Source organism: Podarcis liolepis (assembly GCF_965112155.1).
Source record: "Podarcis liolepis genome assembly, chromosome: 12".
Lineage (NCBI taxonomy): Eukaryota > Metazoa > Chordata > Lepidosauria > Squamata > Lacertidae > Podarcis > Podarcis liolepis.
The window spans coordinates 2,195,661-2,220,628 of NC_139563.1; the positions used below are offsets into that span (position 1 = coordinate 2,195,661).

Consider the following 24,968-nt stretch of genomic DNA (forward strand, 5'->3'; position numbering starts at 1 on the left):
AGCGAGATGAGCACTGCAACCCCAGAGTCAGCCATGACTGGACCTAACGGTCAGGGGTCCCTTTACCTTTAACATTACAGTCACACGATCAATCAGTAGCTGAACTGGGTTCCACGCAGTCACAAAAACGAAAAGAAAAAGGCACAAAAACACAGAACAGATAGCAAAAACAGACAGACCTCAGTGTAACACTCAAAATGAAGAATGTTTGTCTTCCAAAATTGTCCGCAAACCGAAACACTTACTTCTGGGTTTGCAGTTTTTGGTTTCCAAGTTGTTTGAGTACCAAGGCGTTTGAGAACCAAGGGACCACTGTAATGGGGGGAAAGATTCCAGTCTGGGCAGATGCTCTTTTGCAGTGCTCATACCTCTTTCTCAAATGCCAGTTCTTCAGGGTTTTAAATGGGGCTTTGGGAAATATCCCCTGTGGGCGGGGAATGGCTGATCTGAGTGCCACCCAAGCTAGCCAATCAGCGCTCTGCACAGCCAGCTGCTTCTTGGCAAACAAGGAAGTGCCCACTTCTGCCTTTGCGTCTTAACCCACAGCTGGTTTGCTGGACAGAAGATGGACAGCTGTGGGGTGGGGGGTCCTCTCTCAGGATATGCTCTCTTCCGTCCACCCCTCCACTTGGCCTAAGCATTATGCCATATTGAATTGCAGCGCCCTGCGAAGACAGAAGAGCCGCTTTTATACGACCCAGCTCGCTTTCAGATTCATATACCCACCTTGCCAACACTGGATCCAAACCCGCAGGTACGTCTGGCCCTGGGGTGTTGGAGAAGGAATCCCTGTCTTGTCGGGAGTCCAGCCTAAGAGATGTTTGCCCAGCTTGGCAAGGCTCTCATTGACGGGTGAAATAGGAGTCCTTGTGGGACTGAAGGCAAGGAGGGATTATTCCAGGTTGAGGTGATGGCAAATCTGAGCCTTCCAGAGGCTGCAGGAGAGAGTAAGGACTCATCCTGCCCTCTGTTAGTGGCACACTTCCTGTTGTTGTTTAGTCGTCTAGTCGTGTCCGCCTCTTCGTGACCCCATGGACCAGAGCACACCAGGCCCTCCTGTCTTCCACTGCCTCCCGCAGTTTAGTCAGACTCATGCTGGCAGCTTCCAAAAGATAGCTGATTGTTTACAAAAGATAAAGATAACAAATTCATGATGGGGTTGAAAACATGCGGAAAGTTAAATACTAAAAGAAGGCCTGAAAGAAACACGGACCTTCTAAGCATCCAGACAGGCTTGTCCAAAAAAGAATGTTTTAAGCAGGTGCTGAAAAGGTGTTTGGTTGGCATCAAGAGGCAGGGAGTTCCGCAGGCTCCGTGCTGTTTTCAAATATGGGGGCAAGTTGGTGCGCCTGCCCCCCAGACTAAATCCTAGCCTCGTTGCTGCACAGCTTTGTCTGACGGCAACCAAGGCTAGCCAATCGGCACTCGGCGCTGCCAGATTCTCCTTGACACAGGGGGAGCCGGTGGCTTCTGGGTTTGTGGCTCCAGAGATTGTGAATCCACAGCAGGGCCATCCCTGAAAGGAGAGAAGATGGAGGACTGGTGGAGCCTCTTGGGAAAAGCTTTCTTTTCTCCCACAACCGAGCTTGGTCTCAGTATTATACAAGGTTGAACGGCAATGCCCTGTTGTGCGACTGTCCGGCATTCCCCATTTCACTCCTTCTGCAGGAGGCTTCCAAGAGAAACGTCCGATCGGTGGAGGACACCTTGCCACGTCGCCAGGTATGTCTGGAGCTGTGGGGGCTGGAAGGTGGGGGGCAGAGGGAGCCCCCTGCCTTGTCCGGAGACCCCTCACTCCCTTGCCAGAAAAGCCCCCCTCATATCCACTGGGTCAGCTTCACAGTCCGGCAGCCCAAGGAGATGATCTGGAAACATTGCCCCGTCCCTGACTCTGTTTTGGCCCCAGGGCGGAGATTTCTCTCTGCCTCTTCCTGCAAGAGCCATGGGCTGGCTGGGAACAGGGGCGGCACTTTGATGCTCTTTTTCCTCCGTGAACAGGCTCGGAGTGAAGATTGGCCGTGGTACTGCCCCGGTTGCTTCACAGCTATTAATAAGGTAAGCAAAACGTTTTCCACAGAGAGGAGGAGAGGTGCAGGGCTGGTCTCTGAGCTGCTCCTCTGTGGACACAGAGACGGACTGGCAGCTAGTGGATTTCAAAAGGTAAATGAAGGAAGAGTCATAGAAATACAGCGGTACCTTGGTTCTCAAACTTAATGCATTCTGGAAGTCCGTTCCAAAACCAAAGCGTTCCAAAAGCAAGGCGCGTTTTCCCATTGAAAGCAATGCAAAGCCGATTAATCCGTTCCAGACTTTTAAAAACCACCCCATAAACAGCAATTTAATATGAATTTTACAATCTAACGAGACCATTGATCCATAAAATGAAAGTAATAATGTACGACGCTGGTGTCGCTGTGGGTTAAAACCACAGAGCCTAGGACTTGCCGATCAGAAGGTCGGCGGTTTGAATCCCTGCGACAGGGTGAGCTCCCGTTGCTCGGTCCCTGCTCTTGCCAACCTCGCAGTTTGAAAGCACCTCAAAGTGCAAGTAGGTACCGCTCCGGCGGGAAGGTAAACTGCGTTTCCGTGCGCTGCTCTGATTTGCCAGAAGCGGCTTAGTCATGCTGGCCACATGACCCGGAAGCTGTACGCCGGCTCCCTCGGCCAGTAAAGTGAGATGAGCACTGCAACCCCAGAGTCAGCCATGACTGGACCTAATGGTCAGGGGTCCCTTTACCTTTAACTTTACAGTCACACAATCCATCAGTAGCTGAACTGGGTTCCACGCAGTCACAAAAACGAAAAGAAAAAGGCACAAAAACACAGAACAGATAGCAAAAACAGACAGACCTCAGTGTAACACTCAAAATGAAGAATGTTTGGCTTCCGAAATTGTCCGCAAACCGAAACAATTGCTTCTGGGTTTGCAGTGTTTGGGTTCCAAATTGTTTGAGTACCAAGGCGTTTGAGAACCAAGGGACCACTGTAATGGGGGGAAAGATTCCAGTCTGGGCAGATGCTCTTTTGCAGAGCTCATACCTCTTTCTCAAATGCCAATTCTTCAGGGTTTTAATGGGGGCTTTGGGAAATATCCCCTGTGGGTGGGGAATGGCAATGTGAGTGCCACCCAAGCTAGCCAATCAGCGCTCTGCACAGCCAGCTGCTTCTTGGCAAACGAGGAAGTGCCCGCTTCTGGCTTTGCGTCTTAACCCACAGCTGGTTTGCTGGACAGAAGATGGACAGCTGGGGTGGGGGGGGGTCCTCTCTCAGGATATGCTCTCTTCCGTCCACCCCTCCACTTGGCCTAAGCATTATGCCATATTGAATTGCAGCGCCCTGTGGCGACAGAAAAGCCGCTTTTATACGACCCAGTTCGCTTTCAGATTCATATGCCCAGCTTGCCAGCACTGGATCCAAGCCCGCAGGTACGTCTGGCCCTGGGGTGGCGGGAGGATGAATCCCTGTCTTGTCGGGAGTCCAGCCTAAGAGATGTTTGCCCAGCTTGGCAAGGCTCCTATTGACGGGTGAAATAGGAGTCCTTGTGGGACTGAAGGCAAGGAGGGATTATTCCAGGTCGAGGGGATGGCAAATCTGAGCCTTCCAGGTGCAGCAGGAGAGAGTAAGGACTCATCCTGCCCTCTGTGTGTGGCACACTTCCTGTTGTTGTTTAGTCGTCTAGTCGTGTCCGCTTCTTCGTGACCCCATGGACCAGAGCACACCAGGCACTCCTGTCTTCCACTGCCTCCCGCAGTTTGGTCAGACTCATGCTGGCAGCTTCCAAAATATAGCTGATGGTTTACAAAAGATAAAGATAACAAATCCATGATAGGGGTTGAAAACATGCGGAAAGTTAAATACTAAAAGAAGGCCTGAAAGAAACACTGACCTTCTAAGCATCCGGACAGGCTTGTCCAAAAAAGAATGTTTTAAGCAGGTGCCGAAAAGGTGTTTGGTTGGCATCAAGAGGCAGGGAGTTCCGCAAGCTCCGTGCTGCTTTCAAATGTGGGGGCAGGTTGGTGCGCCTGCCCCCTAGACTAAATCCTAGCCTCGTTGCTGCACAGCTTTGTCTGACGGCAACCAAGGCTAGCCAATCGGCACTCGGCGCTGCCAGATTCTCCCTGACACGGGGGGAGCCGGTGGCTTCTGGGTTTGTGTCTCCAGAGATTGTGAACCCACAGCAGGGCCATCCCTGAAAGGAGAGAAGACGGAGGACTGCTGGAGCCTCTTGGGAAAAGCTTCCTTTTCTCCCACAACTGAGCTTGGTCTCAGTATTATACAAGGTTGAACGGCAATGCCCTGTTGTGCGACTGTCCGGCATTCCCCATTTCACTCCTTCTGCAGGAGGCTTCCAAGAGAAACGTCCGATCGGTGGAGGACATCTTGTTAGGCGGGGATCAAGGCGCACAGGTATGTCTGGGGCTGTGGGGGCTGGAAGGTGGGGGGCAGAGGGAGCCCCCCTGCCTTGTCCAGAGACCCTTGCCATAAAAAGCCCCCTTGATATCCACTGGGTCAGCTTCACAATCTGGCAGCCCAAGGAGATGGCCTGGAAACATTGCCCCGTCCCTGACTCTCTTTTGGCCCCAGGGCGGAGATTTCTCTCTGCCTGTTCCTGCAAGAGCCATGGGCTGGCTGGGAACAGGGGCAGCACTTTGATGCTCTTTTTCCTCCGTGAACAGGTGCGGAGACGAAATCAGCGGAGGTACTGCTCCAGTTGTCACACACCTCTTCATCAGGTAAGCACAAACGTTTTCCACAGAGAGGAGGAGAGTTGCAGGGCTGGTCTCTGAGCTGCTCCTCTGTGGACACAGAGACAGACTGGCAGCTAGTGGATTTGAATTGGTAAATGAAGGAAGAGTCATAGAAATACAGCAGTACCTTGGTTCTCAAACTTAATCCGTTCCACAAGTCCGTTCCAAAACCAAAGTATTCCAAAGCAAGGCACGTTTTCCCATTGAAAGCAATGCAAAGCCGATTAATCCATTCCAGACTTTAAAAATCCTCCGCTAAAACAGTAATTTAACATGAATTTTACAATCTAACAAGACCATTGATCCATAAAAGGAAAGCAATAAACAATGTACTACAGTCACACAATCCATTAGTAGCTGAACTGGGTTCCACACAGTCACAAAAATGAAAAGAAAAAGGCACAAAAACACAGAACAGATAGCAAAAACAGACAGACCTCAGTGTAACACTCAAAATGAAGAATGTTTGGCTTCTGAAATTGTCCGCAAACCGAAACACTTACTTCTGGGTTTACAGTGTTTGGTTTCCAAGTTGTTTGAGTACCAAGGCGTTTGAGAACCAAGGGACCACTGTAATGGGGGGAAAGATTCCAGTCTGGGCAGATGCTATTTTGCAGTGCTCATACCTCTTTCTCAAATGCCAATTCTTCAGGGTTTTAAAGGGGGCTTTGGAAAATATCACCTGTGGGTGGGGAATGGCTATGTGACTGCCAGCCAAGCTAGCCAATCAGCGCTCTGCACAGCCAGCTGCTCCTTGGCAAACGAGGAAGCGCCGGCGTCTAGCCTTGCGTCTTAACCCACAGCTGGGGGGGGGGTCCTCTCTCAGGAAATGCTCTCTTCCCCCCACCCCTCCACTTGGCCTAAGCATTATGCCATCCTGAATTGCAGGTCCCTTCGCAGAAAGAGCAGCCTTTCCTCGACCCAGATCTCCTTCGGATTCATATACCCACTTTGCCAACACGGGATCCAAGCCCGCAGGTACGCCTGGCCCTGGGGTGGCGGGAGGAGGAATCCCTGTCTTGTCGGGAGTCCAGCCTAAGAGATGTTTGCCCAGCTTGGCAAGGCTCTCATTGACAGGTGAAATAGGAGTCCTTGTGGGACTGAAGGCAAGGAGGGATTATTCCAGGTTGAGGGGATGGCAAATCTGAGCCTTCCAGAGACTGCAGGAGAGAGTAAGGACTCATCCCGCCCTCTGTTTGTGGCACACTTCCTGTTGCTGTTGAGTCGTTTAGTCGCGTCCGCTTCTTCATGACCCTCTGGACCAGAGCACGCCAGGCCCTCCTGTCTTCCACTGCCTCCCGCAGTTTGGTCAAACTCATGCTGGTAGCTTCGAGAACACTGTCCCACCACCTCGTCCTCCGTCGTCCCCTTCTCCTTGTGCCCTCCATCTTTCCCAACATCAGGGTCTTTTCCAGGGAGTCTTCTCTTCTCATGAGGTAGCCATAGTATTGTAGCCTCCGCTTGATTAACCTCTTTTTAAAAGCAGTTTGCAAGAGATGAAACAATAAATTAATCAACAAATCCACGATGGGAGGGTCCGTGCTGCTTTCAAATGTGGGGGCAAGTTGGTGCGCTCTGCACAGCCAGCTGCTCCTTGGCAAACGAGGAAGCGCCCGCTTCTGGCTTTGCGTCTTAACCCACAGCTGGCTTGCCACTCCAAGGACAGAAGATGGACAGCTGGGGGGGGGTCCTCTCTCAGAATATGCTGTCTTCCCCCCACCCCTCCACTTGGCCTAAGCATTATGCCATCCTGAATTGCAGCGCCCTGCGGAGACAGAAGAGCCGCTTTTATACGACCCAGATCGCTTTCTGCAGGTACGTCTGGCCCTGGGGTGGCGGGAGGAAGAATCCCTGTCTTGTCAGGAGTCCAGCCTAAGAGATGTTTGCCCAGCTTGGCAAGGCTCTCATTGACGGGTGAAATAGGAGTCCTTGTGGGACTGAAGGCAAGGAGGGATTATTCCAGGTTGAGGGGATGGCAAATCTGAGCCTTCCAGAGGCTGCAGGAGAGAGTAAGGACTCATCCTGCCCTCTGTCTGTGGCACACTTCCTGTTGTTGTTTAGTCGTCTAGTCGTGTCCGCTTCTTCATGACCCCCTGGACCAGAGCACGCCAGGCCCTCCTGTCTTCCACTGCCTCCCGCAGTTTGGTCAAACTCATGCTGGTAGCTTCCAAAATATAGCTGATGGTTTACAGAAGTTAAAGATAACAAATCCATGATGGGAGTTGAAAACATGCGGAAAGTTAAATACTAAAAGAAGGCCTGAAAGAAACCCTGACTTTCTAAGCATCCGGACAGGCATGTCCAAGCAAGAAGGTTTTAAGCGGGTGCCAAAAAGAGCACGGCGAAGGTGCTTGGTTGGCATCAAGAGGCAGGGAGTTCCGCAGGCTCCGTGCTGCTTTCAGGTGTGGAACAGGTGTGAAGTGAAACCTGGAGTTGTTTCCGCCGATCAAAGCGGTTGGGTGGGCGCAGGGAGGGGGGTGATGTTTGTTGGAGTGTCTCCTACCTCCTTCTTTCCCCTTTCCCTGCAGGAGCTGTTGTTCAAGCTCAGGACGAAGAGGTCCGCCAGGGGGGCTGCCTCAGCGCGGGCCAGGGGGAAGCAGCGCTCGGGTGCCCGGGCCGTCTGCCGGGGCTGCTACTCGGGGCTGATGATCGTGGCTCCGCCTGCCCAGGGGAGCAAAAACGAGACTTGGATCGGGAGCCACTCGGAGTCCGAGGGAGATTCCAGCGAGGAAGATACTCTGCCTCCCAAAGCCTGAGCCCCCACCCAGGGCGCAGAGTCCTCGCTGGACGCTGAAGAACAGACCTGGAGGGGACACCAAGGGTCATCTAGTCCAACCCCCGTCACACAGGAATCACAGCTAAACATGTTGCTGGAAGTATTTTAGTGTGCCTTTCAAATTATGTGTTATCACTAATTGTAACCTTGTAAGCTGCTTGGAAGACATTTTGACATGTAAGAAGTCTATTAATTAATTAACAAAACATGCAATAAATAATCAATAATTTCAGTATTTTTATTTCTTTTTAAAAACAGAATAGCAGCTGGGGAGGAGGATTCTGGAATTTGGGAACATGCCGGGGTGAGGGGATTCACAGCATACGATGGTATCTTGGTTTACAAACTTAATCCGTTCCAGAAGTCCATTCCAAAACCAAAGCGTTCCAAAACCAAAGTGCCGTTTCCCATAGAAAGGAATGCAAAGCAGATTAATCCATTCCCAAGAAAGTAAAATCTCTCACTGCCTCCATTTCTTCCCCTTCTGTTTGCCAGGAGGTGATGGGTCCAGTGGCCATGATCTTCGTTTTTTTGATGTTAAGCTTCAGACCATATTTTGCGCTCTCCTTTTTCACCCTCTTTAAAAGGTTCTTTAATTCCTCCTCACTTTCTGCCATCAAGGTTGTGTCACCTGCATATCTGAGGTTGTTGATATTTCTTCCGGCGATCTTAATTCCGGCTTGGGATTCATCCAGCCCAGCCTTTCGCATGATGAATTCTGCATATAAGTTAAATAAGCAGGGAGACAATATACAGCCTTGTCGTACTCCTTTCCCAATTTTGAACCAATCAGTTGTTCCGTATCCAGTTCTAACTGTAGCTTCTTGTCCCAGATAGAGATAAGGATTACAAACTCAAATAGAGATTACAAACTCAAACTCATAAAGATATGTATAACACAATAATTCGTTACAGAATTAGAGATAAGAGTTGGCCTGAGTTCCTGGTGTGCTTTTTTCTTGGTATATTTAATAACAAGAACTCCAACTTATTTAACATGTGATAATGTAGCCACTGCACATATTGCGCATGTACATGGTCATCGCTTCGCCTAGACATTGCTGACATTCTCTTTGCAACACAGGGGGCTGTTTGGTTCCTAAAAAGAAGGCACGCCCACCGCCTCTAACCCTTTCAGCCCCCTACTCACCCCCCTGCTCCCATGTTTTCCTACCCCATCACCTGGCCCAGGTGTGGGGTCAAGTGGAAAAACCCCAGCGGAGCAGCAATCGGGATTTCTCTCTGCTGGATTTACTAATGTTTAACAACTGGCGCCGCCTCCGTGACTCAACCTCTCCTGACTGCTACGGTGGTGGGACGGGGGACATAAAGCAGCAAGAGGAGTCGGGGCAAGCATCCCGCAGGGACCCTCTTCGCAGGACCCTCGGAGATGGGGCCCTGGCTGTCCTGGAGCTTAGCTGCCACCTTCGCTCTTGTGGCTTTTTCCGACGGGGGATATGGGGCAGAGAGCCCCAATGCTCTTCCAGAGGCAGAGGTTGGTACTCTGTGGGGTGAAAGGTTTTTTTAATGTCTCTGGTGGTTCCACAGACCTCTTTCCCCGTCTCATAGCTTAAGAAAGCTGGTTGCAGTTCTTGGAGTTGAACCTCGCTTGTGGGGTTTCTGGTTTGATATTAGGCAGGGGGATGTTAGACCCTCCAAGTGTCCCTATTTCCCGGGGACAAGACCGGATTTAGAGAAGCTGCCCCTGTTTTTGATATGATCCAGGAATGTCCTGCTATTCCTGAGGACATCCCTATTTTCATCAGCGAAATGTTAGTGGGTATGGAGTTATGTGACCCCTGAGCCAAGGATATACATAATTATATAACCTTTAGAAGACACCTGAAAGCAGCCCTGTATAGGGAAACCTTTTAAGGTTTTATTGTGTTTTTATATATGTTGGAAGCAGCCCAGAGTGGCTGGGGCAACCTAGTCAGATGAGTGGGGTACAAATATATTATTATTATTATTATTATTATTATTATTATTATTTTATTACAGTCATAGCTCGGGTTACAGACACTTCGGGTTGTGCGATTTCGGGTTGCACACAGCGCTGAACTAGAAGTACCAGAACAGGTTGCTTCCGGGTTTCGGCGCTTGCGCATGCGCAGAAGACCTAATCACAACCCAGACGCAGTGCTGCAGGTTGCGAACGCTGCAGGTTGCGAACGTGCTTCCCACATGGATCACGTTCACAACCCGAGCGTCCACTGTATTATTATTATTATTATACAGGAAAGCCCTATTTATCATCAGAGAAGTGTTGGAGGGTATGAGGTGTTTGGGATCATTAGGTATTACGAGGCCGTCTGACATACCGTAGTATTTTTAGAGGTAATATGTAATGTGGGGGGTGGGGGTGGGGAATATCTTCAACATTTATTCCAATCCTCAGCTGTTAAGGAGCTACAATTTGAAGTGGAGATTTCAGAACTGGGAGGGACGTGGAATGCATGAGGCAGCTGTGACTCAGTGCCAGAGCACCTCCTTTGCATGCAGAAGGGGTCAGGATCAGACCTTGACGTCTCCTGTCTGTCTGAAACCCTTGGGAGTCACTGCTGCTCAGTGTAGACCCCCAGACACGACCGAGTTAGATGCCCTAGTGATCCAATTCAGCATAAGGCAAGATCTTGCGTTTGGCGTACACTGGAAAGCACATGATTTTGCTTCTCCAAGATCCATATCGGGTTGGTACCAGTGCCAGATTTACGTATAAGCTAAACAAGCTATAGCTTCGGGCCCCACTCTCTTGAGGGCCCCCAAGAAATTTAAAGGAAGAAAAAACTGGATGTACATTTCCAAAAAAATAAGATAAAAAGCAAATAAAATAAAACCTACCTACAGCAACAGTGTTTTGTGTTACAGATAGGTAGCCGTGTTGGTCTGCCATAGTCAAAATAAAAAAGTTCCTTCCAGTAGCACCTTAAAGACCAACTAAGTTAGTTCTTGGTATGAGCTTTCGTGTGCATGCACACTTCTTCAGATACACTGAAACAGAAGTTGCCAGATCCTTCTATATAGTGAGAAGGTGGGGAGGGGTATTACTCACTATATAGAAGGATCTGGCAACTTCTGTTTCAGTGTATCTGAAGAAGTGTTTTGTGTTGTGTCGGCTCCTATGATGTAAGTCATGGGCCCCGCCTGCTAGCCTGCTCCCTCAAATATCATTCATTTACTATTATTATTTCATGTTATAGCAAATTTCTAGAGACAAGATGATGAGTCTTTGTAAATGGTGTTTCTAAAGGAACTTTTCTTCTTGCCAAATGCCAATGTGTTTGCATTATTAAGTTTGTTATGAATAAAAAATCCTTTCAAGTTAGAGCTTAATAATTATTTCACTATTAATATACTGTACTTCTTAATTGTATTTCACTATTAATATACTACTTCTTAATTGTATTTCAGTTCAACAATATCCTGCTCCCTAAAATATCCCTGGTTTGCTCCTTTCTATATATAGGGTGCCTACATTCTGCATGTGCAAATGGCTTTAATAATAATAATAATAATTTTATTTATACCCCATCCTCCCCGGCCAGAGCCGGGCTCAGGGCGGCTAACACCAATAAAATTTCAATAAAAACACAATAAGAAAAGGAAAAGGGGAAAAAACACAATTTAAAATGCAGCCTCATTTTAAAAGTCAAAACCATAAGGGGAGGGAAACATAAGACTGAGTCCAAACCAAAGGCCATATACCTATGAGGTCCATAAATTACCATATAGCATATATTCAACACAAAAAACAGTGACGATTTGTTGTTGACAAAGGACAGCTGGACATAGAAAGGGCCCCATTACCTTCAGGAGCTGAGGGCCACATCAAACCTCAATCCGGCCCTGGTTGGTATATTTGTTAGGACAACAAGAATGTCATGAAATACGCTTGCCATCTTCCGAGCTCTTCACAAAGTTAGCACACACACAGTTTGGTGGGACTTTGCAGAGGACTCTGGTGGCACCTTCAACATGGAGAGTTGTAGCCACCAGCTCGTTCCCATGTGTGCAAAGATTTACACCTGCACAGTGGAACCTCTCCTGCTCTTTCCCCCCTTGGTATCCTATAAATCTATTCTGACAGTTCCCTCAACACTTAACAACAACAACAACAACAACAATTTATTATTTGTACCCCGCCCATCTGGCTGAGTTTCCCCAGCCACTCTGGGCGGCTTCCAACAAAGATTAAAAATACATTAAAATGTCACACATTTTAAACTTCCCTAAGCAGGGCTGCCTTCAGATGTCTTCTAAAAGTCAGAAAGCTGTTTATTTCCTTGACATCTGGTGGGAGGGCGTTCCACAGGGTGGGTGCCACCACCGAGAAGGCCCTCTTCCTGGTTCCCTGTAACCTGGGTTCTCGCAATGGGGGAAAAGCCAGAAGGCCCTCGGAGCTGGACCTCAGTGTCCGGGCAGAATCATGGGGGTGGAGACGCTCCTTCAGGTCTACTGGGCCGAAGCCGTTTAGGGCTTTAAAGGTCAGCACCAGCACTTTGAATTTCACTCAAAAACATACTGGGAGCCAATGTTGGCCTTTCAGGACCGGTGTTATATGGTCTTGGCGGCCGCTCCCAGTCACCAGTCTAGCTGCCGCATTCTGGATTAGTTGCAGTTTCCGGGTCACCTTCAAAGGTAGCCCCTGAGAGCCTGGCGCCCAGGTGCCCCGCAACTCTACGCCTATGGGTAAGACGACCCTGGCCCTAAGCTATACTGTAGCTTGTTTAGCTTATATGTAAATCCAGCGCAGGTGGCGCTGTGGGTTAAACCACAGAGCCTAGGACTTGCTGATCAGAAGGTCGGCGGTTCGAATCCCCACGACGGGGTGAGCTCCCGTTGCTCAGTCCCAGCTCCTGCCAACCTAGCAGTCCAAAAGCACATCAAAGTGCAAGTAGATAAATAGGTACCGCTCTGGCAGGAAGGTAAACGGCGTTTCCATGCACTGCTCTGGTTCGCCAGAAGCGGCTTAGTCATGCTGGCCACATGACCCGGAAGCTGTACGCCGGCTCCCTCGGCCAATAAAGTGAGATGAGCGCCGCAACCCGAGTCAGCCATGACTGGACCTAACGGTCAGGGGTCCCTTTATCTTTACCTTTAAATCTAGCACTGAGTGGGGAAGCTTTCCCCCAAGACATCGGGCTGCCCGCTGAGAGAACAGGGTGCAAGAACAGGATCGGGACCCTGACCCAGCAGCCAGGTTTTCCTTAGGTTCTCAGGCCCTCCAGACCCACTGATGCTGAAATCCTAATTGGAGACTCTTCGATATCATTGCCATTTGCTGTTGACCTTGCAGGACGACCCCGGGAAGAGGGACCTGGAGGCGCTGCGGATTCCTAGGACGACCCAGCGCCAGAGAAGCAGAATGACCGCTTACCGAACCGGCAGCCTCTCCGCCCTCAGCAGAGGCCTCATGACGAACTTGGTGAGTGTCTGGGCTGTTGTGTGGCGTCAAAGATGTCTCACCCTGAGTCAGAGCGGTGGTCCATGCGGTGCCCACTGACTGCCAGCAATTGCTCTCCAGGGTTTGGGGTTTGGGTCTCTCTGAGCCCTACCTGGAGATGTTGGGGTTTGGCACGAGAACATATCAAGACCCACCTGGATCCCCTTATGAGAAACCCTCACGCAGGATCTGAGCATGAGAGCACTTTTCCCTCCTGGGGCTGCTGGGCTTCAGAAACATTGCTTCCTCCAGCTGTGGCTTGTAGCCATCAATAGCCCTCTCCTCCTCCAGTCCTCTTTTAAAGCCATTTTGGCCATCGCTACTTCCTGTGTCGGGGAGTTCCACAGCTAAACTATGCATGGTGCAAAGAAGCACTTTCTTTCACCTGCGCCGAATCTTCCAGCCTTCAGCTTCATTCCAAGTTCTAGTGTTACAGGAGACTGTACCCACTTCCTCCAGGTAACGCATAACTTTGCAAACTTCTTTTTTAAAAATAATATTTTATTAAGTTTCCAAAAATAACAACAAAAGCATCATCAGCAAATTTTTAAACCATAATTTGGATTGACATCCCTTCCCTCTCTTGGTTTCATTACTTAATATTCGTTCACGCACATCCTTAAATCCTTATACTCTCAATATTTCAATTTTAAACCTTCATCTTATTACAAGCGACTTTTAAAAGTTATACTAATGGAAAAATCAACACACAAAGCTTAAACAATATGCACTAAACATTTGTCGCTTTTTTAAAATTAAAAGTCTTCTTTCTTTCTTGGGTTTCAAGTTAACTAATCTGTCCTGCATAGTTCTGTAGTTTATTTTGCCAGTCCTCTTTATCGGAGGTTTCTTCCTTCTGTAGGAGCTGGCTGGTCTGGCTAGTCGGTCTTGGCCTGGGATCCACTCTTGAGTACTGGAACAAAGTCTTTTGTTCAATAAGTCCAACAAAGCCTGGACATGTCATAATTTCAGGGGGTTTTTAACAACAGTCATTTTCCACATTCCTTTCCAGTCTTTATATGTCTTCTCCTAAGCCTAATTTTGCAAAATTCTATCCTTTTGCCTCTCGCCCGCCTTTTCTGCCAACCAGGAAGTCTGTGCCTTCTGCATGCGTGGCACCTGCCCTCTCCATGCCGAGATGCTCAGACGGGGCAGCCCCCCCTGGACCCCCCAGGACACTCTGTCCTCTCGGGGCTTAATGTGGCTCCAGGAGGGAATGTCCTCTTGGTAATCCAGGACAGCCAGGCAGTCTAAGGACTCCTCATTCTGCTGCACGGAACAGATGAGCCCAGGGATCGCGGCCACAATGCAGCCAGAGTCCACTTGCAATCCTTCATATCGCACAGGCTCCAAAACACGTTTTGTCTCCCTCTGAAGCTGGAGCCAAGGAAGATTCCTGGAGAGAGACAGGGACGGAGACTGCGAGTTTTGCAGACTGATAATCTCCCATCTCCTGCCTTAGCTAGTAAATTCCTCAGCTGAGCCACACAAGCCCCTCAGCTCAGTTTCACAAACTATGGAGCCATAGAACCATAACCACTGGTCTGTAATTGCGGAGGTGCTCTTTTAGTATACAGGACTATTTCATTTTAATTTTTTGATGACAATATTTTTGTTTATTTATTTCTACTTTTCAAGTTCCTACATTTCACTCATTTTATACATTTCGCTCATTTTGCAATCATTTCGACGTTTCAAAACTCAACTTCCTTCCCCCTCTTTCTGCGGTTCCTTAAATTTGTTTTTAATACCTTCTGCATATCCAAATTAACTTAATTTGCTCATTCGTTCATCTTCTTTAAATATATACTCTTATAAAACTTCAGGTTGTTACAATAATCCTGCCAATGTTTTTATCTGTTTGCAATTTATTCGTAAATATTCAACAAATCATCTCCATTATTTTATAAAAAAAAAATTTATCTTGATTTCGTCTTATTCTTCCGGTAAGTTTCGCCATACTGTATCTACTTATTCCATAAGTTTTTGTATCCATTCTTCATTTGCTGCGACTTCTTTCCATTTTGAGGCAAGTAACATTCTTGCAGCTGTAGTCGCATACATGAATAAGTTTCTTTTTTTATTAAAATATATTTTTATTAAATTTTACATAACAAATTGAAATTCAAACATTAAACACCCACATCATCATTTAAGATTCCCTGAATCCTTCGACGGTTACCATTATCATTCTCCCCCCCCCCCAGCTTACCTTATTTTCTCTCTTTTTTAAAAAAGAAAAATAATCTATTTTTACCAAAGTGTTGTTTTTTGTGTACATTACAAGCATTGCTCAAATCCTGCCAAAGTTTTTAGTTCTTTACAGTGTTCTCTTAAATACATTACAAATTTTTCCCATTCTTTCTTAAAATTCTTCTCTTCCTGGTTTCTGATTTCCCCCGTCAATTTTGCCCTTTTGTCGTAGTCCACAATCTTCATCAGCCATTCGTCTCTCGTACATGAATAAGTTTCTATACAGCTTAGGCAGTTCTCTCCCTGTAATTCCCAAAATTTGGGGAATAATTAATTTAGGGTTTTAAGCACCGGGAGCTCCTTTGGGTTTTCAAAATAGAGGTAAAAAGGTAAAGGGACCCCTGACCATTAGGTCCAGTTGTGGCCGACTCTGGGGTTAGGACACTCATCTTGCTTTATTGGCCAAGGGAGCCAGCGTACAGCTTCCGGGTCATGTGGCCAGCATGACTAAGCCGCTTCTGGCGAACCAGAGCAGCGCACGGAAACGCCATTTACCTTCCTGCCAGAGCGGCACCTATTTATCTACTTGCACTTTGACGTGCTTTCGAACTGCTAGGTTGGCAGGAGCAGGGACCGAGCAACGGGAGCTCACCTCGTCGCGGGGATTCAAACCGCCGACCTTTTGATCGGCAAGTCCTAGGCTCTGTGGTTTAACCCACAGCGCCACTCGCGTCCAAAATATAAGATAAAAGCAAATAAAATAAAATCTACATCCAGCAACAGTGTTTTGTGTTGCGTAGGCTCCTATTAAAGCCTTATTTCGCCAGGGAATCATTTTGCCCGCGTCCCCAGGACCAAAGAAAGAGTAAAATAACACCAGGAAAGTTTCTTCTTTGGAGAAAAGGGTTTTATCTGTGCACAGAGACAGCCAGCAGAATCATTTCTGAAATCTGGCTGCAAAGTAATACACATCAGCAAACTTTCTTATACCTGAAAGCATTCACCCACCTCTCAGACCTCCCCCAAAACTTCCCCAATCAGCTGGCAAGTTTTCACTTATTTCCTTTTAGGGCATATCTATATTGCTTGCTAAGCACTTCCTCCTCTTACCCCTGTACGTGTGCCTTTTCTGCTTGCTTAGCAGTCCCTCCCCTCTCCTTCGTACACGTGTCTTTTTTGCTAGCTAAGCAGCCTCTTGTACGTGTCTTTCTTCTTCTTGCGTTACTAAAGCAGAAGCGCAAGGCAGGAAATGGCACCTCAGCCTGTCTGGTCAAATTTAGCTTGCAACTGTGGGTCTAGCTAGCTGCTTAACCACAATTTGCAGAAGTAAGTTTTGCAGAAACTCACTATGTGCAGAAAATATGAACATTAACCCATCACTCCCTACTCTTCTTATGAACAACCTAATACTTAGGTTCGTTCTGGTGTATGGGTCTATAATCTCTCATTAAAGCAATCACGCGGGGTCCCATCATGCTAGACATCATTCTCTGTAACATGTTTTGCATGCACTGCACCAAGCAGGGGATACAGAAGCAGAAAAGCAATAGAAGCATTATTGGGCCTGGCAGTGGGAGACACCAATCACTCTTTTACTAATAGGTTTCTTTTCCTGCGTCACACAGACCCACCCATTCACCCTATGGACACGGAGGGGTGATGGATGAGTCCACTGAGGCCAGAAGTGAGAATCTGGGAGGGTGGAAAGATTGTGAATGGTGGAACGGTTAAGTGGCAGTGGGAGGAGCGGCAGTCCACTCGAGGCATCTGTTGGGGCCAGGGTGCATACTAGACATTTAGACTTATTGACAGAATGGGCTACGCTCATGCCAGCAAAAGAAAATGCACATCCATATGACAAGGGCGGTTGAGATAACTCCCACCCACCAACCCCAAGAATGCCAGGGCTCCTCCCACCAATATTCAGGGGTCATTTCTGATATTCCTTTACTGCTGAAGGGCCCACTGATATTCGTATTCAATTATTTGCCGGGCCTCAGGGGTGCCTCTCCACCTTACTTCGGAAGCTCCTACCACGTAGAGCAGCCTGACACACGGGGTGACTATATCAAGGGGTTCTGGTACCAATATCAAAAGTCCTGGTGGTGCCTCTAAATTGGCTGGAGAACAAGTGTCTACGTTGGGGGCGCTGCCTGCGGGCGCCCCTCCCATCCATCTCTTCACCGTGCGTAGAGTTATCAGCCTCCGGAGTGATATCAGCAAGGTGGTCGTCACTGGAGGGGATCTTCAGGATGCTGAGACACAGTCCAATCTGAAGCAGCTTTCTTCCTCGAATGTGGTGGACCCAAGGTGTGATGCCAGCGACCTTCACAGCTGTGGGTGTGGAGAGCAGATGGGCCCTTCCAGCACGGTTGCAGTGGTGCCTGGGACCAGTCTTATCCACACCTCGTCACCTGGCTCAAACTGGTCACGCAAGGAGTTCGGGCCTGGGTTGAGAGAGAAAATCTCGAGAGAGAGACTGTACATAATTGTTCAATTCCACATCTTGAGCAGGGATAGGTGAAAGCATGCACGCATAAAGAACCGGTCTCCCAAACATCACTTCAAAAGGGTGACAAGTGAATACGTTTCAATGGGAGGCTACAGACTCTAAGCAAAGCCAAGGGCAACATGGACACCCAATTAGACCCTGTTTCTTGGGTCAATGGTTTTTCAAAGTCCAGTTCATCCTTTCCTCTTTTCCAGAACTTTGGGGCCTATATGCAGTACCCACCATCTTCCTTCTTCACTGGCAACAGTGGGGTGTTTCACTGTGATTGGCATTGTTTCAAGATTCCATGTTGAAGCAATCGCTTCAAATGCACCCACACTCCTTCAGCTGCCTGTCGTGGGATGGGGTATTGGTTTTTATCCTCCGCCCATAGTCCAGGGTCAACATCATGAAGCAGGCTAACAGGGAGGATTCCCTCCTCTTCTTTTACCATCATCAAGCGCCAATGGTCTCTCAGGGGCATTTCTAAAGAAAACTCTCCTGCTGGTCCAGTTGTCATCATTACTTCCCCCATTGGTTGGAAGGAAATCTGGGCTTGTAATTTTGTTAACAAGTCTCGGCCCAAGAAAGGAATGGGACACTCTGGTATATACAAAAATTGTGCTGGACTACTTGGCCACCTAGGCAGCAGGTAACAGACTGCAAAAACGGGGCCTTTTGTGATTTACCTGTGGCCCCAATTACAGTGGTGCCTCGCAAGACGAAATTAATTCGTTCCGCAATTCTCTTCGTCTTGCGGTTTTTTCGTCTTGCGATGCACGGTTTCCCATAGGAATGCATTGAAAATCAATTAATGCGTTCCTAGGGAAACCACCTTCAGACCAGGTCCAGGGACAGTCTGTCCCCGGACCTCTTCTGAAGGCTGGGGGGGGGGACAAGGGCTTTTCTTCCCACCCCCAGCATTTTAAAAAACCCTGGGACAGCGGAGGACTTCTCCGCTGTGCGGGGCTATCTTAAAATGCTGGCGGGCGGCATTTTAAAATCGCTCCGGACAGCGGAGGACTTCTCCGCTGTCCGGGGCGATTTAAAAGCCCCTGAGAAGGCAGGCAGGGGGGGACAAAGACTTTTGCCCCCTGCCCGCCTTCAGAAGGTGTTCCCGCCCCCCGCCCACCTTCGGAAGAGCTTTCCGAAGTGGGGCGGCGGGGCCAGGTGTTCCCGACCCCCCTCCCCACTTCGGAAGAGCTTTCCGAAGTGGGGCGGCGGGGCCCGGTGTCCCCGACCCCCCTCCCCACTTCAGAAGAGCTTTCCGAAGTGGGGCGGCGGGGCCAGGTGTTCCCGACCCCCCTCCCCACTTCGGAAGAGCTTTCCGAAGTGGGGCGGTGGGGCCAGGTGTTCCCGACCCCCCCTCCCCACTTCGGAAGAGCTTTCCGAAGTGGGGCGGCGGGGCCAGGTGTTCCCGACCCCCCTCCCCACTTCGGAAGAGCTTTCCGAAGTGGGGCGGCGGGGCCAGGTGTCCCTGACCCCCGTCCCCACTTCGGAAGAGCTTTCCGAAGTGGGGCGGCGGGGCCAGGTGTTCCCGACCCCCCTCCCCACTTCGGAAGAGCTTTCCGAAGTGGGACGGGGGGGCCAGGTGTCCCCGACCCCCCTCCCCACTTCGGAAGAGCTTTCCGAAGTGGGGCGGTGGGGCCAGGTGTTCCCGACCCCCCCTCCCCACTTCGGAACAGCTTTCCGAAGTGGGGCGGCGGGGCCAGGTGTTCCCGACCCCCCTCCCCACTTCGGAAGAGCTTTCCGAAGTGGGGCGGCGGGGCCAGGTGTTCCCGACCCCCCCTCCCCACTTCGGAAGAGCTTTCCGAAGTGGGGCGGCGGGGCCAGGTGTTCCCGACCCCCCTCCCCACTTCGGAAGAGCTTTCCGAAGTGGGGCGGGGGGGCCAGGTGTCCCCGACCCCCCTCCCCACTTCGGAAGAGCTTTCCGAAGTGGGGCGGCGGGGCCAGGTGTTCCCGACCCCCCCTCCCCACTTCGGAAGAGCTTTCCGAAGTGGGGCGGCGGGGCCAGGTGTTCCCGACCCCCCCTCCCCACTTCGGAAGAGCTTTCCGAAGTGGGGCGGCGGGGCCAGGTGTTCCCGACCCCCCCTCCCCACTTCGGAACAGCTTTCCGAAGAGGGGCGGCGGGGGCGGGTGTCCCCGCCTGCCCGCCCCACTTCGGAACAGCTTTCCGAAGTGGGGCGGCGGGGCCAGGTGTTCCCGACCCCCCTCCCCACTTCGGAAGAGCTTTCCGAAGTGGGGCGGTGGGGCCAGGTGTTCCCGACCCCCCCTCCCCACTTCGGAAGAGCTTTCCGAAGTGGGGCGGCGGGGCCAGGTGTTCCCGACCCCCCTCCCCACTTCGGAAGAGCTTTCCGAAGTGGGGCGGTGGGGCCAGGTGTCCCTGACCCCCGTCCCCACTTCGGAAGAGCTTTCCGAAGTGGGGCGGCAGGGCCAGGTGTTCCCGACCCCCCTCCCCACTTCGGAAGAGCTTTCCGAAGTGGGGCGGGGGGCCAGGTGTCCCCGACCCCCCTCCCCACTTCGGAAGAGCTTTCCGAAGTGGGGCGGTGGGGCCAGGTGTTCCCGACCCCCCCTCCCCACTTCGGAAGAGCTTTCCGAAGTGGGGCGGCAGGGCCAGGTGTCCCCGACCCCCCTCCCCACTTCGGAAGAGCTTTCCGAAGTGGGGCGGCGGGGCCAGGTGTTCCCGACCCCCCCTCCCCACTTCGGAACAGCTTTCCGAAGAGGGGCGGCGGGGGCGGGTGTCCCCGCCTGCCCGCCCCACTTCGGAACAGCTTTCCGAAGTGGGGCGGCGGGGGCAGGTGTTCCCCCGAGCGCTTCTAAAGGCGGGCGGCTGGGAGGGAATCCCTTGGCCCCCCGCTGGACTTCCCGAAGCTCTTTTGAAGTCTGGCGGGGGTCCAAGGGATTCCTTCCCAGCGGATCTCTCTGCCAGCAGCGGCAGCTCTGCCGCTGCTGGCGGAGACTTGCCAGCATCCCGAAGCCTGGGCGCAGCGCGCCCAGGCTTCGCGGATCTCTCCTGCCTTCAAAAGCCGTCCGGGATAGCAGGAAGCGCTTCCCTGCTATCCCGGACTGCTTTTAAAATGCTGGCCCTGGGGAGCAAAGCCTTTTGGCCCCCGCCAGCCTTCCTGGACCTCTTCTGAAGGCCGGGGGGGGGGAAGGCTTTGCTCCCCACCGCTAGCATTTAAAAGAGGTCCCCGGAGATTTCCCTATGGGCTTTCGTCTTGCGAAGCAAGCCCATAGGGGAATTCGTCTTGCGAGGCAAATCGCGGACGAAAAAACCTTTCGTCTAGCGAGTTTTTTGTCTTGCGAGGCATTCGTCTTGCGGGGCACTACTGTATATTAACCACTTGGTTTGTGGGTTTTGTTACAGGCACAGGTAAGACTGAGTGGGCGGCTCCCTTGTTCACCTTCTCCTACCTGTAATAAGGTAGCTAGGTTAAGGGCTGTGGTAACCTGAAACTTCAGGCGTGAATGTAATAACAGCATCTGGCACTTCCTCATTTTCGCTTGTGATAGGAAATAGGTGCCTTTCATGTCAAGTAAGGCTGGGACTGCGTGTGGAGTCACACAGGTGGTGTCCTGTCCAAACGTGAATTTATCTGCCTTTGTGAGTAGGGTGGCCACTGCCACAATCGCTCTCATACAGGGGGGGGGGGGCAATCTCTGTTCTGTTGGGGTTAGCTTCTCTGACAAGTATGCGACGGGTTGCTGCCAATTTTCCAGTTTCTGGCATAAGACTCCCTTGGCTACCCCCTGGTCTTCATCTATGAACAGGGTAAAAGGCTTCTCGGGGTTTGGGTGCCAAGCGCTGGGGCTTGTTGTAATGCCACTTTGAGATCCTGAAAAGCCTGCTGCTGTTCCCTGCCCCATATAAAAGGATCCTTCTCTATTCCCCTAGTTGACTCATGCAGGGGCCAAGCAATGCTTCTGTAGTTAGTAGTGAGTCCAGGAGATATTGTACATCATCATAAGTGGGATTATAGGTTTTAAAAATCCCTCCAAACAATTTTATGATCTTTGCTGGATTCTCCTCAAAAGAGGGGTTCTGATTTCTCCAATTACAAACATCTGCACTTGAAAAGGGTATATGCTGGACCGTGTAGGTCCGTGGTGCCTCCGCTTGTCCAGCTGGGACAGGGGCTGGCGGATCATAAACCCTCCGAAGGGGCATTTCTCCGGCTGCCTGATCCTTCCTTGTTTTCTCATACTGTCTGTGAGACATAACTCTCTTTGCCGCCTGTCCCCACTTACGTTGCCATCTCTTCCTCTTTTCAGGGGTGCAGCATTCTGCTGCCTCAACTAACAAGGGACTCACATCCAACTTCTCCCTCAAATGGCTTTACAAACTCCTTTAGTCTCTCTTTCTGTTTTTCTGTCCACATTTTCTTTCCTTGATTCATATCATCTGGTGTCTTCCTAAACTCTTTGTCATCTTCCTCTTCTTCCGTCTCACTATCCTCCTTCGCAGGTCCTCCTCCCCCTACACCAGCACCTCCCTGTGCTTCTTGATTTTGGCCTGGGGGGGGGTTGTTGGAGGGGCTGTCGGTGGAGTGTAAGGTGGTAGCTTAATCACTCCCCCCCCCCTCATCTTCTGGGTCTTCTAACACCAGAGGCTTCACTGTACAAATCCTGTTCTGTGTGTTGCTGTCACAGCAAGACTTTAGCCATGGTAGATTCTTTTCTACATTGGTCTTCCATGTAGAGATATAGGGGATCTGGTCTGGGTGGACATTTAATATATTTTGCCACAGGGGGTTGATTCGCCACAGGGGGTTGATTAATTGCAAATCAAAGCCACGCAGTTCCCTGGGTTGGCAAGTCCACCTCACATAAAGTTCTGAGTCTCTGTTTTTTCAATTTGAATCCCAAATCATCACTCTTCATGGCCGTTTTCCAGTTATTTAAAAAGCATTCCAGAGGAATACATTGGCTTGCTCCAGACCCCATTTTTCAGATACTCCGCTCCTAACCGGGTTTCAAAATTCTCTCACACTCCACATGCTACAGATTGTCAGAAAATGCACAACCCTACAATCGCTCGGCCAAGGGGACACTAAGCCTTGGCCCTCATTCAACAATTCATTCACCGGAGTATCTGACACACAACATGCCAACAAAACACTCAATTCCCTCTGCCCCATTCCCTTTCCCCAACCTTACCAATTCCTTTCCTGGTGGCACTCTACTGCTACCAGGTGAGGCTGATCAGGCCTCTGGCCCTTTCCCTCGGGCCCCTAGCCCTTTCCTTCGGGCTTACCTTTTTCTTTCCGCTGCGGATTCCCTCTTTCGGCCTCTTTTCTCCCTCGACCAGGTGTCTCCACTCCAGGACGGTGTGGCAATCTCCCCCTACAAACTGGTAGGGTGTGCACCGGAAATGCGAACTCCGATCTGAGCTGTTCACCTGTGGTCGAGCCTGGCTCTCCTTGGTCCTCTGGGGTGGGGCGATATCCCGGACGAGCCCCCAAAAATATAAAGCCTTATTTCGCCAGGGAATCATTTTGCCCGCGTCCCCAGGACCAAAGAAAGAGTAAAATAACACCAGGAAAGTTTCTTCTTTGGAGAAAAGGGTTTTATCTGTGCACAGAGACAGCCAGCAGAATCATTTCTGAAATCTGGCTGCAAAGTAATACACATCAGCAAACTTTCTTATACCTGAAAGCATTCACCCACCTCTCAGACCTCCCCCAAAACTTCCCCAATCAGCTGGCAAGTTTTCACTTATTTCCTTTTAGGGCATATCTATATTGCTTGCTAAGCACTTCCTCCTCTTACCCCTGTACGTGTGCCTTTTCTGCTTGCTTAGCAGTCCCTCCCCTCTCCTTCGTACACGTGTCTTTTTTGCTAGCTAAGCAGCCTCTTGTACGTGTCTTTCTTCTTGCGTTACTAAAGCAGAAGCGCAAGGCAGGAAATGGCACCTCAGCCTGTCTGGTCAAATTTAGCTTGCAACTGTGGGTCTAGCTAGCTGCTTAACCACAATTTGCAGAAGTAAGTTTTGCAGAAACTCACTATGTGCAGAAAATATGAACATTAACCCATCACTATGATGTAAGTCAGGGGCCCCAAGGGTGTGGCATGCCGTAAGCGGGGGCGTGGCGTGCGTCCTGGGGGCGTGATGGGCATCCTGGGGGGCATGGCATGCCATCCGTGGGGTTGTGGTGTGCGTCCTGAGGGTGTGGCGTGCCGCCTGCAGGGGCGTGGTGCCTGGGGGTGCGCCCGGCAGGTGTCCCATGGGGGCGGCCATGATGGTACACCCCCCCCAGTTCCTCCGCCAGCATTTCCAACTCTGCACTCCCCTTTCCTCCCTCACAGAGCGCTTCAGAAAAAGAGAGAGGAGAAAAGGTCCGCCAGGAGAGAAGAGCGAGCAGAAACAGGGACCTTTGCTGGGGGTGCGACGGGACTCTGTTACCCAGCCGCACGGGAAGCAGAGAGGTAATCCTGTTGTCTATGCTCCGTTAAGCTCTAGGTTAGATTACGGCAGTGCCGGATTTATGTATAAACTAAACAAAGTATAGTTTAGGGCCCCACTCTCTTGGGGGCCCCCCCAAAAAATTAAAGGAAAAAACCAAGCTGGATGTACATTTCCAAAATATAAGATAAAAAGCAAGTAAAACAAAGCTACATACAGCAACAGTGTTTGTGTGTTGTGCAGGCTCCTATGATGTAAGTCAGGGGCCCCGCCTGCTTGCCTGCTCCCTCAAATATCCCTGGTTTGCTCCTTTCTATATATAGGGTGCCTACATTCTGCATGGACTGGTTGCAAGGGAACATGTGCAAATGGCTTGAGATACCTATTAGGTCCTTAAATGACCATATAGCATATATTCAGCACAAAAAGCAGTGACAATTTGTTGTTGACAAAGGACAGCTGGACATAGAAAGGGCCCCATTACCTTCAGTAGCTGAGGGCTTCATCAAACCTAAATCCGGCCCTGGATTACGGCAACATGTTATATGTAGGGCTGCCTTTGATGACAGTTTGAAACTTCAGTTGGTGAAGAATTCGGCGGCTAGGTTGCTGACTGGGGCAAGGAGGCACACCCTCCAACATTTCTCCAATGAAAATAGGGATGTCCCACTCCATAATTATAATATTACTATTTTTACCCTACACATCTTACTAGGTTGCCCCAGCCACCCTGGGTGGCTTCCAACATAAATAATAAAACATTAAACATTTTTTTTTTAAACCTTCCCTATATAGGATTGCCTTCTGACAGCTCGGGGGTCGGATAACTCCAAACCCTCCAATATTTCTCCAATGAAAATAGGGACGTCCTAAGGACAAGCGGTACATTCCGGGATCAAATCAGAAACCGGGAC

At 50.2% G+C, this 24,968-nt stretch overlaps 1 protein-coding gene and 1 long non-coding RNA gene across 5 annotated transcripts in view; both read left to right on the forward strand.

Annotated features, from left to right (window-relative positions):
- LOC310689448 (uncharacterized protein) overlaps window positions 1-24,968 on the forward strand; it is a 34,197-nt gene that overhangs the window by 7,901 nt on the left and 1,328 nt on the right. Inside the window, exons 5-11 of one of the 4 annotated variants that reach the window (XM_083467186.1) lie at window positions 662-754; window positions 3,333-3,425; window positions 4,342-4,407; window positions 4,677-4,733; window positions 5,637-5,726; window positions 12,821-12,949; window positions 23,958-24,077. In XM_083467186.1, the coding sequence (XP_083323312.1) occupies window positions 662-754; window positions 3,333-3,425; window positions 4,342-4,407; window positions 4,677-4,733; window positions 5,637-5,726; window positions 12,821-12,949; window positions 23,958-24,077 (648 nt within the window). Of the gene's footprint in view, window positions 1-661; window positions 755-1,668; window positions 1,723-1,998; window positions 2,056-3,332; window positions 3,426-4,341; window positions 4,408-4,676; window positions 4,734-5,636; window positions 5,727-7,276; window positions 7,757-12,820; window positions 12,950-23,957; window positions 24,078-24,968 lie in introns of those variants that run through there. The other 3 variants (XM_083467187.1, XM_083467189.1, XM_083467188.1) reach the window with 3 other exon arrangements.
- On the forward strand, window positions 10,270-10,849 carry LOC310689606. Its single transcript, XR_014517552.1, has 2 exons — window positions 10,270-10,378; window positions 10,623-10,849. It is a non-coding gene; the product is annotated as an uncharacterized lncRNA (long non-coding RNA).